The sequence below is a fragment of the Sapajus apella genome, unplaced genomic scaffold (assembly GCF_009761245.1).
Source record: "Sapajus apella isolate SASKATOON/1434 unplaced genomic scaffold, GSC_monkey_1.0 scaffold112, whole genome shotgun sequence".
NCBI classification, from domain to species: domain Eukaryota; kingdom Metazoa; phylum Chordata; class Mammalia; order Primates; family Cebidae; genus Sapajus; species Sapajus apella.
In genome coordinates this window covers 544,253-561,842 of record NW_022437052.1, presented here as the reverse complement: position 1 = coordinate 561,842, position 17,590 = coordinate 544,253, and the positions used below count along the sequence as shown (strand labels likewise).

Below are 17,590 nucleotides of genomic sequence, written 5' to 3'. Positions count from 1 at the left end.
ATTTGCAATGTCAAAACAAAGCCAAAATAAGTAAATCTTAGACTGTTTTGGCTACATGGTAGTAGGACTTAAAGTATGTCAAAAATATTGGCTGGGGATAGATCGTAATTAGTTTGAGGAGTAGGTGCCATGCTGTCTCTAGAGCACAATCTGAGCAGCATTTGGAGGGCTTTTCCAATGGGATGTCAGCTGCCTGGAGTTCCTCCATTAGATACTCAACCAATGGACGTTAATGAGCACCCATCTTCAGATATCCCACTTTAAAATGTGAAAGTCTTAAAAGATGATCAACCTAATTTTTCTTCAGCATAATATAATGGAAGGGAGTCTGCAGGGTCCTGACGCCTAGTCCTTGGGTTGCCAGTCACTAATCCCCTCAAGGAAGGCTTTTTAGCCTCAGTGCTATTTATATTTGGAACCAGATATTTCTTTTTTGTGGGGTGGATGCTTTGTGGATTGTAGGATGTTTAGTGACATCCCTGGTCTTCACCCATGAGATTCCAGGGGTACACTTCTACAGTGGTGAGAACCAAGAACCTTTCTGGACATTTTTGATAAATATCTCCTGGGGGAGAAAATTGCTGCTAGTTGAGAATAAAGGATGATGTCAAATAGGTTATTCAGGGAAACGAAGCTGTTTGGTAGGTAGTTCTAAGCTTTGAGGATGAGGAAATGAGAAAATCACCTTCTACCAGTGGTCAGTCTTTCTCATGCACATGCCTGCTATTATAACTGGCATACTACAAATGCCCCATGGCTCACTATGGCCTACCAGGAATTCAATGGGTTCCAAATCCTGACCCTGATTTCCTCTAAATTCCATATTTCCCAATACGTTCTTCCCAGTTATGCACTGCTGGGTCCAGGCTCACAGAACAAGTGGCGTTCTTTCCTGCCTCCAGCCCTTGCTGGGGCTCTTCCCTTGGTCTGCATGTCCTTCCCCAATCCTTAATTACTGCCTTCATGGCTCATCCTTCATGGCTCAGCTCTTTTGAAGCCTCGCTGGATCCCCACAGACAGGCATACTAGTTGTATCCTTCTTTGTTCCCCCACTGTTGTGTTTACATCTCTTAGAGTAATTATTATGGTCTTTCCGGGTGACAGTTGTCTGGGTTCATCTATCTTCTTCTTTTGCCACACTCACCTGCCTTGAGGCAGAGACTGTGTCTGATTCCTCTCCATATAGCCGAGCACCTGGCACCCTGTGGGATACAGAATAGGTTCCCCACCAACATTTGAAATGAAGAGAATTATAAAGAAACATGGAATAAATAGTTGAACCTAATGTAATTTGACCTAGATGCCTAAGCTTGAAATATATAAGTTCTACATTTATTTAATCAGTGAACAACTATGTATTTAATAGACCGAGGGGAGCTATTAACCATATTTGAGCAGGGCAGTGACAGACCTCTGTTTCAGGAAGATCTGCTTGACTACATTATTTAAAATGACCATGAAAAATTTATCTTTTTGGCTTCCTTAAAAGTCCCCTCCCCACAAAGTACGCAGAACAATTCTTACCTAAAGCAGGTGGGCATTGAGGTTTTGCTTGTAAAGGGCCTTAAGAGCTTCCTCTGAAAGGTGATTGTGGAGTGTGAAGCCTTTAGTGACAGCCTAATTATTATTATTACCAGCCACAAAGCTTAGGGAACCTAAAAGATCCCCAGGTACTCTTCAAAATAGTAAGAGACAAAAAATGCAAATGGAGAAATTAAAAGATGGAATCATTACAACACAGACTCTTAATGTTGGCAGAGACCTTAGAAGTGATCTTTCTTGATTCTGTTCTCTCATCTTCCTACGCTGATGCTTATTCTACCTTTAGAAGGTTCCTACCCAGTGCTTGCTGCTAGTACAGCCTAAGAGTTAAGAGCTGGGGCCTGATGATGGAGTTTACTGTGTTTAAATGCCCAGTCTCTTTCATTAGCAGTGAAAACTTGGGTGAGTTTTTAGACCTCTTTTTCTTTGTCTATAAAATGGCATAAGGCTACCTACCACAGGTATTGTACAAATGAATGATAAACATGCATTGCTTAGCATGGTACCTGGCATGTGAAAAATAATGAGTAAACATTAGCCTTAAAAATTATTTTAGCTAATTAATTAATATATGTGAAAGTGCGTAGGAAATCACAAAGCATTTGACCTCCAAGATGCTCCTAGTTTAGGGGCTTCATTGAATATGGTCAGCTATTTTTTGCAAATTCCAGTCCTTGCAGCTGTCACTCAAGTCCATGTCATATACAGTCTTGGTGAGGGAAGTGAAGAGTCTCTGGATAAAATGGCCTATTCATATGGCAAAGCAAAATGGAGTCCAAAGTCTATTATTTCTCTTTCTTCCTAAAGACACAGTTGACTTTCCTTTTATTGGATCATCTCCTGTTGGACCAGAGTCCTGGCAGGGGAAGTAAGTCAACTAGTAAGTCATAGCACTCAAGTTTGTAGATCGTACTATATATCTTGGTAGGTCTGTACCTTTATGACTTAATCCCAGAAGCCTTGTTTTTTGTTTTTTGTTTTTTGTTTTTTCATGTGTAAAACAGGGCTCATGACCACTTTACAGGATTGGATTGAAGATAGATGGATACAACACTGTAAAATTCCTTCAAGTACTGTATTCTGTAGCTGCTAGTGACTGCTGCTTTGCATCTCACACCATCCTCCTGAACACAATTGTTCTCTCTACAGGTTATTTCAGCAGAAGCCCTGGTCCAGGAGAGTCTATGAAGTTCCAGCTTACACCAGACATGACCAGCATCCAGAGAGAACTGAAAGAAGCTTGAATCCTCTCACTAGAAACCCTGCAAAATGACTCATGTAATTGCTCTGTGTAAGTATCCTTAGTCTTTATTGCACACCCACATGATTCTGATGCTATAGACTCCTGTGGAACACAGAGAAAGGGAGAAGGGGGCCCATTTTAAATGCCTAAGATTGAAAAGAGACCACAATTTTTAATTGTAAAGGTAGACAGGGACTGTCAAATATCTGGTCAAACACCCGCCTGTCACTTCAGATCCTCCTTTGTTTGTCTTTCTGTCATTCCTCCAAATAGGAGAGAGAAATCTTTTTTTTTTTCCTTTAAATTTCCTAAGAGGGATTTCTAGGGTCTTTCCCTTAGGAATTAGTTGTAGGAATAATTGGGCCAGTGGAGTGCAGGAGATATATCCAGCGCAGCCCTTGCACTCCTAGAAAAAGTGACCTAGATCAAGCAGCTGGTGGATTGAGGACTATTGTGGGGACCCCCTGCCACCGACTGACTTACAGCTGAACCCACATTCCCAGCAACTTCAGCCTGAGGGCTGGGGGAGGGGGCAGAAAGAGCTCAGAAAGGCGGGGGAGGGGAAAGAGGACTGCGGGGTTGCCCCTTTCATGACCAAGTGCCACGTGTCGCCTCCCCCCCACCTTTCTGCACATACAGAAAGGAAGATAAGGTGAGGACGGGACGCAGGGGGGATAGGTAGGAGGTTGACTGTGGAACTCCGAGCTGGCTCGGTGGGTATTAGCATAGAGCTTGCTGCCTGTGTGAGTGTGAGGGGGAGAGCGAGAGAGAGCAAGGGAGGGAGAGAGAGGCAGGCTGTGAGAGGAGAGGAGAGGGAGAGGGGGAGCCAGCGCTCCAGCTAGCATGAGGACGGGCTTCTCTTCCCGTGCTCAGTTAATCTGGCTGTCAATTGGTGTTAACGCTGCAGTTTAAGTGCTCGGATTCCAAGGGAAACAGACAAACCTCACTGAAGGAAGGAAGGAAGCAAGCAAGGAAGGAACTGCAGGAGGAAAAGAACAGGCAGAACAGCGAGAAGAATAAAGGGAAGGGGGGGGAAACGCCAAATCTATGATTGGACCTGGGCTTCTTTTTCGCCAATGCAAAAAGGAATATGCAGCACATTTTTGCCTTCTTCTGCACCGGTTTCCTAGGCGCGGTAGTAGGTGCCAATTTCCCCAACAATATCCAGATCGGTGAGTGAGGGGGCAGCCTGGGGAGGGACTTTCTGGGTCCGGTAGGGTTTTTTTGGGGGGTGGGGGTTGTGTACCCCCCTTCCCGGTATATGGTATATGCTTGGCTCCCTAAAGCTGTGCAGCGGTGACAGAAGGGAGACTTGGGCTGCCAGCCAGAGGAGGGGGCTTCTCCTGATCGGATGAGGGGCAGAGGAGAAGTGTTCGCACACACGCACACCCCACTCACACTCCAGGCAAGAGCATGTGAAATGGAGGAAGCACTGCTTTGGTGGAAAAAAAAAAAAATGAGGCTGAAAAGGGTGGTGGGTGTTTAAGGAGTTAACTCTATTGCTTGGGAGATGGTGCTTGATTCCATTTTTTATGTAAGTATGTATGGTGTGTGTGTTTTTACGTGTGATATTATATATTACATATGCACATATGTATGTAATTGAAGGGGGCAGTGCTTTCTCAGCTGTGGTAGGGAAAAGAGACCCTTTAGAAGAAGGAATGAGGGGTGCTGGGTATATTGTAGCCACTGAAATAATGCCAGAAGGCCCCCACTCCAAGGCCGGCGGGCTCTCTCTCCTGCTCTGGACCCCTCCAGCTGCCTTCTCTTTGCTGACTGCCATGCTGGGCTGGTGGTCTCCGCTCCCCCAATCCTGGAATTCCCTAGCCTGCCTATTCTCCCTTCCTTCTTTGCCCCTCCTCTTAGATTTCCTATCCACAGAGGTTGTCTACCTTCTACACACACACAAACACACACGTACACATGCTCCTTTCTCCTCCTGTTGGCTGTCCGTTATCCTTGTTACTGGGCTCCATCCTCTTAACTTGGAGGCAGGTTTCAACATGCTGCATGCTTTTTTTGTTCCCCATTTCCCCTTCTTAGTTGTTGCACTTCTGAAAGGCCCCGCCACCCTCCCTGTATTTCCGAGGGAGCTGACAGATATTGCTACTCTTAATAATAATGAGGGAAAGCAAAGCTAACAGAAGCAATAACACCAAGCACAAAGCATGTCCGCAAGGGCTTGGGGCTTCTGTGTGACCAGCATTTCAGTGCAGTTTGTGTCCCGGAATGAAGCAAGTGGCTGCTGTGTTTGGAAGCATCTTCGTTTGTTTGGTTTCTATTCTCTTTCCCCTAGTAGGGAGATAGCTCCACTAGGGAAAGTTCGCATTGCTGGGAGTTTGTGCTCTTTGTGTGAGTGTGTGTTTGAGGGGGGACATGGTGCAATTGGTGTTTTGTCGGGCACACAGGTGTTGCAGTCCTCATCTCTTTCAGCCTCCCCAGCTAGCTGGCTTGGAGTGGCCAAGGAGTAACTTGCTTTGTTTCCTGACACCTGTTAAGCTACATTCTGAAGTGTGTATGTAGCTGTGTGCTAGTGCTTTACATGCAAAACTTCCTGCTTCAGGGGAGACACTTCCCTGGTAGCCCAGCCTGTAGCCTTCTACTCCCCAACCTCCCACCCCTCCTGTTTCATTCATTGCAGAGGAGGAGAAAGGGGACAGGGAAGTGTTTGGGGTGTGGTCATGTTGTGAGGGGGTAGGGGGAGCATCAGAATCAAGAACTTTTTGTTGTTCTTATTCTTTAAAATGGGAGCACATGTACATGTGGAAACCACTGGCTCTTACATGTGGCATTGTTTACATTTGTGCTTATATACTACCTATCCTTTGCTGATTGGGAGTGTTTGTCCAGTGTATTTATATACATATAGCAACTGGTATGAATGTTTGAGGATGTTTTGTGTATGTGGTATGTTTTCTCCTGCCTCTCTGTAGATTTTTTAAATTATATTTAGCCCTAACTTGGTTGTTCCACTGATAAAGCCATTTATACTCTTTTCAAAAAAAGAGATTGAAGCATTAAATTGTAGAACAAAATGCTGAAAATATCACCGTCATCAGGTAGTACTTGATTCTGTTAATGTGGTCTGTAACAAAAGGCTTGCAATCCATTTATTGGTTCTTAAAAACAAACACATATCCACTATACAAGAAGTTAGAAGTGCATTGTGTTGGCACTGTGATGACTGTCAGAGCGAGATCAACTTCTATGTAAACATCATTATAGTTCAGTCTCTAGAAATGGCTGATTTTAATTCACAGAAATGTAATTGATTTACATGTTGACAGTAAATACAAAGATAACCCATGGACTCTTGTTTTTCAGAACAGGCACCCCAACAGGCACCTTTTCTATGCCTTTTACTAGAAGTGAATGTTTGTATCCTCTTGAGAGTCCTAAGATCCCACGTCTTTGAAGCACAGGGTTTCACCATGCAAACACACAATGGCAATCCCTTATGTAACAAGTCATTCCTAGGTAACTGGGATCATGAGTGGTGAAGGAAGAATCAAAACATTGTTTGGAGAAAATCAGGAGTTTTTAGAGGAAATGAATAATAAACCCTATGGGTAATAGAATAGTTAAACTGCAGACAGATCTTGCTAGGCCAAAGACTAAAAAGTGTCCAAGCAAATGGTTACAGTAGTGGAGAAACCCACAGGGTCCCAGAGCTGGATTTCAATCACCCTGCAGCATTGATCAGTACGTACTTCCCATAAGGCTCTCCAGTGAGAGATGGGGCTGTTATTAGACAAATTAGACATGACGAGGGAGTGAGGGCGTTTATGTGTATGTTGAGAATAGCAGCTCCTAGGTGGTTTGTACAAGTGAGAAAGAAGAGAAGTGGCACACCTCTCCTGTTTTCTCTGACTTTAGCTGAGTTGAGGGGCACACAATCAAACGTTTGAGCAAAGGAATAGATATTAGAGGCCCTTGTCACATAAAAGTTCGTCTGTAGAAGTTTAAGCATCAGTGTCCAGTTAACTCTATTTGAACTCTCATCTCTACCACTTAAGGCTACAACTAGTGAGTTTGGCATGGGGAGAAGAAAAGGACTCCTCTGGGTGAGTTGTTGAGGAACTAAAACCTGTCTCTAGCCTGTATACCATGTTGCATTTTCTTTTCTCGTAGGGGGATTATTTCCAAACCAGCAGTCACAGGAACATGCTGCTTTTAGATTTGCTTTGTCACAACTCACAGAGCCCCCGAAGCTGCTCCCCCAGATTGATATTGTGAACATCAGCGACAGCTTTGAGATGACCTATAGATGTAAGTAATTGCTTCTATTTCTGAGATGTCTTTCTGCGCGAGACCAATGAAAGGAGGGCCTGTGGGTAGGTGGTGGTGTTGCAAAAATGACTTCAGTTGCCATTCATCTTCATAACAGAAAGCCCTCCACGAAAGATTTCTAGAGTCTTCTGAGTGATTCCAGCAGTTGGCATTTTAGCCCCTACAATGTTTCATGGAATGGATTTGCTTTTTCACTGTCAGCTAAAGTGAAATGCCAGCCTGATGGGTGCTTGCGTTGACTGTATCTCCCCTACCTTGCAGAGGTTTTCTGGTTCAGCTGAGAAAGTTTTACACATATGAAACTTCTGAGAGACATAGAATTAAGGGTCCTGAGTTTATGAGAATGTGGTTTAAAATGCTTAAGGGATTTCGTGTTCACAAGTTAAATGGACAGAATGTCGCTTGACAAGAAAGGATAGTTGAGAAGTTGTGTACATCTGGTTCTTCATTTTTGGAGGTGACCAATAATTATTATAGCTCGACGCCTTGGTCATTTTTTAAATGGCTTGAGGAGATTTGTTGCCTAAGACACAGTTTGTAGGATGGCCATTGAGCATCAAACAGAACAAAGGTGGCCTCAAGAAGGAGAAGGGCTAGATAAATCTCTGACATCGGAATTGAATGCATTATGAAGTGTGGGCAACGAACACTATTCTGAGTTTTTCTGGCAACTAGGAATGAAAAGGAAGCCTGTGCTCACATCATTGGCATTTTATGACAGATGAAAGCATAAAAATTAATCAGGAGACACATTTTCCCTTCAGGGATTAAGCTCAAGTAAAAATTTATGGCAGGGAAGTATGAGCTGAACGCACAAGAACAATTGGAGACCCCAAACTTGACTGAATAGGCACAATAGTCTTTGTCACTACTGACTTGGTGACTTCTGCTGTGCTGTCTACGGCTGAAGACATGGACCATATTTCCTTTGTGTCTTTCTCAGAGTCCCACATGGTGAGTTCTCAATGATTCGAATAGGCTATGCTTTGAAGTCTCAAAATATGAAGTTAGAATTCTTTCTATCCCTAAGACCACTCCTAAAATAATGCTTATACAAATTCCAAGAACTATAATTATAGCAGATTTCATTTATTGAAAACTTACTGTGTATCAGAACTATGATAAATACTTCATATTCATATATAGTCACATTCATTACCATTTATTAAGCATTGACTACAGCCCATGTATTGCACTAATTGCTTTTCATGTGTTAGCTCATTTAATCCTCACAGGAGCTTTGCAGAATACTATACATTATCTTCATTTTATAAATGAGAAAACTGAGGCTACAACAGGTTATATAACTTGCCCAAGGTCACTCAGGAAGCAAATCATTTTGAGACCTGGAAGTCCATGTTCCTGAATACCTGACAGATACACTGATCCTTATGGTAACCTAATCAACTAGTGGGATTACCCAAGAAATGAAAGGGAATTTTCAGGGTTTTGTAAGGCAGAGGTCTGATAAAGCACCTAAGGAGAAAAACTTACAGTGTTTCAAACTGTAGCTGTGATTTGCACAGGACTGGTCCATTGAATAAATAAAATAACAATTCTGCATTTTTGTCATTCTGAAGTTGAAAATGTTGTCTACTGTGTTACTTATTACCCTTAGCAAAAGAGCTGATTAATTGCTGAATTCTAGTTCTATGAATCCATCTTTCTGGGAATCTAGAATAATACTGATTAGCTATTTTGCCACCAGAGAACCTTTCTTCTTCTTTTTTTTTTAAATATGGCTTAGATTAGGGTCTTTAAAAGGGGCATTTGGGTGTAGGCATCAGTGTATCTATAAACTTTTGCATGCATATACATGTGCTAATTTATTTCCTGGGGCAGGGTTCCATAGCTTTTGTCATATTCTATAGCTTTTGTATTACTTGCTTAGAGAATCAAGAATAAAGAGCTTGTGTGTGTATTCACTCATGCTGCTGAGAACTGTCTACAACAGGTCTTGGTGGAAAGAGATGTGAACTGCTCTCCTAGTGTCAAGATGTTGACTGTCACAGCAAGATAAAAGACAAAAATAGGAGAACAGGTTCAAAGGCAAAAAGTGATGTTTCTGACTTGTTATCTTAGCAACCTAAGGCTTGATCTCTAGTAGGGTTAATGGCTGTTTATTAGGAAGGCAGAAATATGATACAGACAATGTTGTTCATTTTGGTCAATAGACTTGGAGTGGATGGATCTGAGTTGTTGAACTTGATGCTGTCATCTATATACTAGTGTACAGATTTCCCTGGATTCCTGTCTTGTTCATTTAGTTCATTCTTTAAATGTTTCTTCAAAGCCATAAAAGTAAGCATTGGAAAGACATAGATGACAAAATACCCTTGCTCTCAGGTAGCTTGCAGTCTAGTGGGAAACTTTGTTATGGGGTTATCTGAGAGGCAATAATCTTATTTTGTGTTTAGACTTTATGTTTCTTTTCTTTAGCTCCCAGATCCCAGAAGGGATACTGGGCAATTTAGGTGGAAATGGTGGCCTGACTGGAGGGGTCTCTCTTAACTTTCATGTGAGGCTAGGAACACTTTAGGGCTATGTTCACCATGGTCCATTGGTCTGGGAAAGCTTTACATCTGTCCCAGTTTGAATTGAGTAAAAAAGTGTCCATGGGAGCAAAGCAGTTTCAGGAAGAATGGACTCATTACTGATACATGGAAAAGCAAAAAAAGCATCCTATTCAGACTAATTTTCTGTGCTGCGCTTTTTTGAAATCTGAATTAGTAGTTACCTTAAATTAACTGCCCCATCAGTCTTACATCTAGAAAATGACCAAATATTATTTGTTTTTTCATGATTTTTGTTGTCATTTGATTTTTTTTTCCTTTGCATTTTGCTATTCATTATCTCTCCACCAGAGGGTGGAGAAGGGAAGGGAGAGGAAATGTAATGGGAATTGTTCACGCTGGACATGTTAGCAGCAGGGGACTAAAAATGAGGAAAGATGGTTATATGGTAGGGAAGGTAGGGAAAATAGAAGAGGGTTATGGCTACTACTACTGGCCAAGGTGAGAGTTTGATGCCTTCGTTGTGTTCAATCTTTCTTGCTTTCCTTGTCTGCCATTATTAAAGAGTAAAGCCATTGAATGAGCAACCCAAAGCCTTGGGATCTCCTCTGAGCACTCTACCAAGCTTACAGGGTTAGGGTTTGGGGAGATTGTGCATAAAGAAGATATTTATTCACCAGCTACCCAGCTTATCTTGGTACCTTTGTGGTAAGTGTAAATAAAGGAATAGAAGAAATACTGATTGAGATTATTACTATTAAAGGTCTATATTACTATAGTGCAGGGTTGCAGCTAATTCTTATCTTTCAATTTATTCATCTGTTCACTCATTCAGCAAATACATAATGAATGTCTACTTCACACCAAACACTGGGCCAGATACTAGAAATATAAGGGTCAGGCAGGAAGACACAGTTTCTTTCCTTGCAGAGATTACAGTTTAGCCCAGAGGTTCACAAACTTCAAGGCACGTAAAATTCACTCAGGGAGCTTGTTTAAAGCAAGAATCATGATGGACTTTCTGCTTCCTGAATCAGGATATTCAAGAGTAGGCCCTGGAGGAATTCTATAGCAGTTATTATGGAGATCACACTTTAAGAAACTTTTTAATCTAAAAAGTCTTCCATCCCTTTAGTAAGCATTTTTGAGCCCTTAACTAAACCTAGGCATGATATAAAGTGCTACAAATGCAGACAACAGTAAGATGCATTCCCTGCCCTAGAGTACTTTATCCATAGTAAGATTTTTTCTGTCCTGTACAGAGAAAATTAAAATGTAGTGCTATAAGTGCTATAGCAGCAATTTGTATGGAGTATTGGAGATGCCTTGAAGAGTGGAGTTGGTCTCTAGGAGGTGGTGATTGAATTGAGCTTCAAGGGTTATCTGTTTATCTGCAGAAGGGGTCACCAAATAACCATCCACAAGCCAGTTCCAGCACAGAGACTGAGTTCTGGGCCCACACAGTGTACGAGTCATGGAGTTTCACATTAAAACTTGGACATCTTATCTTGATTAATATTTTAAAATATTAAAATACCTGGCAACACTGGGCCCCAGGTCTATGTAGCCTCAATTTGCTGGGATGGAACAGAGTATACCCCATCTAGGTGGTCTCTTTCTCAATCAGCCCATTCTTCTCATTTTCTTTACCTCCTGGCTCTGGCAAGCATTGAGTTTGCAAGCCCTGATTGACAGCATTGTAATGTTGTCTGTGTTGTGTCTTTATAGGTTACCTTTACCACCAGAATATGAACTGCTGCCAGAAAGACCATGTGTATCTGTAGTGTCGTGTTGAGAACACCTGGAAATGCCCCTAACACAAATGAACAAATGTTTGTAGGAGTCAGGGAATTACACAGCGTAAAGGTGTCCAGAGCCTCAATGACAAAAGGTGGAAGGTAGCAACCCTAACTACAGTGAGATGCCCTGTGTTATGGACCTACTGGGGAAGCCTGGCAGCTACCTAACAAGACGTTAGGCACTGGCAACAGACAGATGGCCTTAGCTCTTGCCTGAGCGTGGCTCATCAACTTCAGAGTTGCCACACAGATTTGTTTTTCTTGACCCTACCCAAGGCTTTTTCATATTTGGCATAAAAATCCAGACTTCTGGCATCTTTTTAAAAAAACTTAGTGTGTTAAGCAACGCTGGGCCCACATTCCTGCTCAACCTCTATCGTCTAGAGCTGAGAGGTACTGTCCTTTTTAAATACATAAACTCTCAAAGTTCCCATTACTTCCTGTTGTGCCTGTTCCTAGAGTAACCAAATTATGTTGCATGAGAAGGCCTGAAAGTAGGCCAATCTGCTCACACTTGATTTATACCGTCAGCATTCATCATTTTATTTTATTCTAATAATATTTATTATTTACCCTGTCACAAAACAATAGAGGACACAAAAGATGTATAACTCCTACTCTCAAAAACTTAGTCTGTATACAGTAATGAAAAGAATGGTGGCTGGTGGTGGGATAAACAAGGATTACTTTGAAGACCTACTATGTGCCAAATACTTTGCAGATGTTGTCTTAAGTTTTATAACGATATTGAAAGGTTGTTATCTACATTTCATAGATGATAGTACTGAGACTGGGCGAGATTGTGTCTTCTTTATATTATGCACAAATAAAAAATTAAGCTAGCATTTAAAGTCAGTTTGGGGGACTCTAAAACTCCATGAGCTTTCTCCCTTTAAAGATCTATGACTATATGAGCAGGGAAAAGTACCATAGCCGTGAAATAGCCCTACACAGTGGAATTTATGATTCAAGCTTAAGAGCTAAGTCTTCCAAAGCAGAAGCTAAGACTGTGGATAATGAAGACTTCTTGGGGAAGGTGGAACTTTAGTAGGCATTAAAGGGTGGAGCAGATTTTGGTTGTGGAGTAGGAGGAGGGTATTTTGAGTGGGTAAAGTCTCAATATTCCTCCTCGCCTCCCCTCAACCACTGCTGCATATGCTTGTTACCATGTGGTGGAGAGTTGGGAGTTTGCCTCCTGCACCACACTATGTTCTCAGCTCCATGGCAGATATCTACAGTTCTCCTGGTTAATGTTACAGTCTGACGTTGGCTCCTCCATCTTTACCCGTGCCCTTACATTAGGGCACACAAGTGTTGACATTTGTCTATGGTTGTTTATTGGTTCTTATTATAATATTGATAATCATCAGCTTTTCTGGATAGAAAAATCCTTGTAAACATTTCTTTCCCTGACTAGTTTGAAGATCCTGCTGGGATGAGTGAGCTTACTGCTCTCCTTTCAGCCTCTCAGGATAAAGTAATCATAGCACGTTTGGAAAACAGATATGATTCACATATTTGTTCATTAATTCATCCAAAGCTCTTTTATTATCACCTTCTTTGGGGATATGTGCTGTCACTGCCCCCTTCCATGCCTTTGCAGACAACATTGGTTGATTACAGATTTTTTTTTTCACTGAATCTACACATGGCCTCAAATTGGCGACAGCTGAAGCAGGAGATGAAATTCATTTTTTATTACAAGGCATTGCACTAGAAATTGAGAAAAATAGAATGCATTAGGCATTGGTTTTCCTCTCAAGGGGCTCAGGTTCTTATAAAGGAAATAGACATAAACCAAATCTGCCTCTCTCTCTGTCTCCCTCTTACATACACACACACACACACACACACACACAAATACACACACACATACTCACACACATGCATTCAGAGGAAGGAAGGAGAACCTTTAGTTGGAGGGATTTAGGTTTCATGAAACAGACATTTGAGTTGAATTTGGAAAGATAGGTAGGATGTAGATGGGAAAATGTATAGGTATATATTTGTATAACCACACACACACACACACACACACACACACACACACTCACACTCACACACCTACCTGTAATGGCAGGTTTGATGTAGTAAATAGTACACTGAGTTGAGATTTGAGGACATGGATTCAAATGCTGGACGACCTTCTTGAATTGTTTAGGTGTAATCTTGGAGAAACATCCCCTCCCCCAAAGCTTATTTATGAAATGAAGCTCATGGTCTCTGAGAGTCCTTCTGGAGCTGTATTTCTATGCTGGCAGCATATGGAAAACACCAGGGATATATGACTAATAGAAGCTCTCTATCTTTGGCTAGCGAGAGGGTCCCTAAACAAGCTAAGAGTCTAAAGAAAGCTCTAGACTTCCTTCCACCAAGTTACACATCCAGGGCACATTCTGTATGCAAATGCGGGAACATTAAGCCTACTTTGGGGCCTCAGGTGAATTCATTCAATATTTAACAAGTATTTATGGACTGCTTACTCTTGTGAACAGAACTAGGAAGCAGACCTATGCTCATGAAGCTCACCAGCTAATAAAGGAGGCAGCCATTAGATGATCACACAAATGAGTATACAGTTATAGGTTATAATAAACGATCTGAAAGGAAGGGCCATGATTCTGTGAAAGCATATTACAAAGGAACCAGCTCTGTGCAGGGAGATGAATAGGCGCCTGAGCTGAGGACCGAAGTCTTTGGTGATTCGATATTGGGAAAAGGAGGAGAGTTGGAGAAGCTTCCTGTGCAGAGGCCTGGCCAGGCCTTGTGGGCTCTGTTACAGATTTTGATCGTTAGCCCAAGTGCTAAAGAGCCCATGAAAGAGTCTTAAGCAAAGAAGTGCCGTGTTTAGATTTCTGTTTTCTCAACAGAAATCAGATGCTTGATAGTACTCTGCCAAATCCACGTTTCCTGAAGACTTCTGGCTTGAGTTTCAATGGCCTTGTTTCTTTATTCCCATCTCCAGTTTGGGATGGAGTCTGGCAGATGGGCAGGAGGATGGGGACAAAGGCCAGGGGAAAGGGAAGCTGATGACTTGGTGTAGGGGTGCATTGTCATCATCTGTGGCTCTGTGAGTGCCCATGGGCATTCCTGGAGATTGGAGGCTGATCCAGTAGAGTGCCTGTAGAACTGGTGAGCCTGTGCGGAGGCAGGGATTCATTCAGAGTCCTCATTTATTTTAACAAGACATACATAGCACTGAAGTTCAGCCTCTGTTCCAACCAAACAACTCAGTGAGCCTCAGACTCACACTGCCATTTCCTTCACTTGTACTTACAAATTGCTACTTCCACACTGCTCTGCTGAAATTCTGTCTCTCTGGTCACCCCTAGCTCTTATTATCTTCTTCATTGAGCCTTTTTTTCTCTTTCATATTAAAGTGCTCTTCTGCCCCTTGGCCTTTTTTACCATCCCCCTAGCAATGGTCATGCTTATCCCTGAGTTTTACTCATGTGAACCCCTGTCTTATCTGCCCAACTGTACTAAGCAATGTGAGGCCAATGACCTTATTTTCTTTAGCTTCCCATCACAGTCTCCACCACAGAATAGTGTTCAGTGGTGCTAGATGAATGAATGGATGGCGTATATTGCATAACAGCAGTGGCAATGACAAGAATAAGCCTGAATTATTGCTGCTTAGAGTAATACTTTGATATTACAAGTTTTAAGAGTTCCAACAGTCTGTGCTGTAAATTCCTATGGGTGGTTGTTATTGTGTAGCTGCAAAGTTATGGGGGTGAAAACCAGGTGTAAGTCAAGTTGAAAGCTCATTTTAGTTCCTGCTGGACTATTGTCATGAAGGGTCCTAAATAAAGTATAAGGTTCCATTTTCTAAATAAAGAATTTCTGATTCAAGGCCTGGGTTTGTCACTGATGCATGAGGCTTGTGCCTTGTATGCATCTTGTGACTCTGGTGTGTCCCAGCCCTCTGTCCAGAGAACACGGGGGAGCCCAGGGCCATGGGAGGTCCAGGTAGAGGAGTCAGGCAAAACTGGGATTAATGAGGCAGTTGGAGACTAATGAAATTGATACCCAATGGTTTGGCATGTTTTAATGTGTTCATTGTATGGAACCTCTAGGATGAAAATAAAGTTTTTGAGAGTAGCCTTTGGTTTGTCTACAAGAGTAATATATGTATGTTACAGAAAGCTACAGGAACAGAGACAGCAAATACAATAAAACTTGTGTAATTATAGTACTATGAATAAATGTTTCGCCTTTCTTTTAACTTAACAATTTAAACATTAATAGATTTATTTTACTGTCTTATAACATGATTTTTTGCTTATTATAACCTTTAGGCTACTTTTATTATTATACACTCATTTTTAATGTTTTCCTAAAAGCCCATCGTGCATATGTACCCTAATTTATTTAAGCGGTCACCGTTTATGGGATAGCTAGTTTATTTCCTTTTTTTTTTTAAAGCAGAGCTGTGATAATTATCTCAATCAAATTTTAATCATTTGTACATATTTTGTTCTGCTTTTAAGAGTACTATAGACCAGTAGGACAATTTCAAATGAAATGTAATAGAATTTCTAGTATGCGCAGAACTTGAGATAACTAGTTTAATGCCAGTTCTGACACCGACTTGCTGTATAACCTTGAGAAGTTGTTTGTTTGTTTGTTTGCTTTGAGACAGAGTCTAGCTCTGTCGTCCAGGCTGACTGGAGTTCAGTGATGTGATCTAGGCTCACTGCAACCACCGCCTCCCAGGTTCAAGCAATTCTCCTGCCTCAGCCTCCTGAGTAGCTGGGATTACAGGTGCCCACCACCACATCCAGCTAATTTTAGTAGAGATGGGGTTTCACCATCTTGACCAGCCTGATCTTGAACTCCCAACCTCATGATCCATGCACCTCAGCTTCCTAAAGTTTTGGGGTTACAGGCATGAGCCACCACGCCCAGCCAAGAAGCTTTTATATCCAGTTAGTCTCCAGATGTATAATATGTGGTGCTAATACCCCATATTATTAGAAGTTATTAGAACAGGCAAGTGTCATTACTTGTATGAAAGAGCTTTGAAAAATCAAACATGCTAGGCAAATACAGGGTAATATAATTAACCAGGCTTCTTATCTGTTAGCATATGTGCATATAAGTAAAATGTAACTAATTAATTTTTAGCTTTTTCCTACAAAGGTGGTCATTATCTATAAATGAATCTATTTTATGGATAGGGAAAATTGAAATCTTAAGGCTAAGTTTATCCAAGCTCTAAATATATAGCAACACTAAGTCCGAAAGCATTTCTTTTCACTTATGATTCAGCCCACGAAAATGGACTAAATATGTGGATCACAGAGTTTCTTTGGCTTAAGAAATTATTGTTTATAGAAATAAGGGGGGAAGCCCATTTGAACAGTAAGCAGTTGGGACTCTCTTGGTGGCAAGTGACAGAAGCCCAACTAACTGAATAGTTTTAATTTCAGGTATAGCCAGATTCAAGGGCTTGATTGATGTCATCAAGACTGAGACATGCCCTCTAGATTTTTATGCTTAACGTTTCTCCAAACTGGCTTTACAGGCATAGGTATGTCACAGCACTGGCAGCCTTCACCTGCTCAGCTAAAAGTCCAGTGGAGAGGAAAATTCTCTTTTTTCATCAGTTTCACAAAAGTCTTGGGCCTGATGTCATTGAATAAAACTTAGGACACATGCTCATTTCTGAATGTGACACAGTGGCCAGGTTATTGTAGTCTTTTGCTTGACATAGACCTAGTGAAAGAATCATTTTTAGAGCTTCGGTAGTGAGAAGGACCAAAGGACTGTGGATTTTAGTCAGACCACCAACACTGTGTGGACATGGCGGAGGAATAATTCCCTGAAACAGAATCAGGATGCCATTACCAAAAGAATAGAGAATGAATGCTTAATAGGCAAAATATATATATATGTATATAGTATTTTTTATTTTATTTATATATTATATATATTTTTTGCCTATTAAGCATTTTATATATATGATTAATAGGCAAAATATATTTATAAATATATATCTGTATATATTTATATATATATTGTATATATGTATATACTATATATAAATGTATATATATCAATATATAATATAAATATTATATTTCATATATAATATAAACATATATAATATAAATGTTTATATATAATATAAATATATATCTATAATATAAATAAATATATATAATATATAATATAAATGTTATTTATATATAATATAA

The 17,590-nt window shown here is 41.0% G+C and overlaps 1 protein-coding gene across 3 annotated transcripts in view; it reads left to right on the top strand.

The window, feature by feature from the left end:
• Nucleotides 1-3,418: 3,418 nt before the first annotated feature.
• Nucleotides 3,419-17,590, top strand: part of GRIA1 (glutamate ionotropic receptor AMPA type subunit 1) — a 323,009-nt gene continuing 308,837 nt past the window's right edge. The window contains exons 1-2 of one of the 3 annotated variants that reach the window (XM_032259816.1): nucleotides 3,419-3,437; nucleotides 6,917-7,054. In XM_032259816.1, the coding sequence (XP_032115707.1) occupies nucleotides 7,042-7,054 (13 nt within the window). In that variant the 5' untranslated portion in view covers nucleotides 3,419-3,437; nucleotides 6,917-7,041. Of the gene's footprint in view, nucleotides 3,958-6,916; nucleotides 7,055-17,590 lie in introns of all 3 variants that reach the window. The other 2 variants (XM_032259814.1, XM_032259815.1) reach the window with 2 other exon arrangements.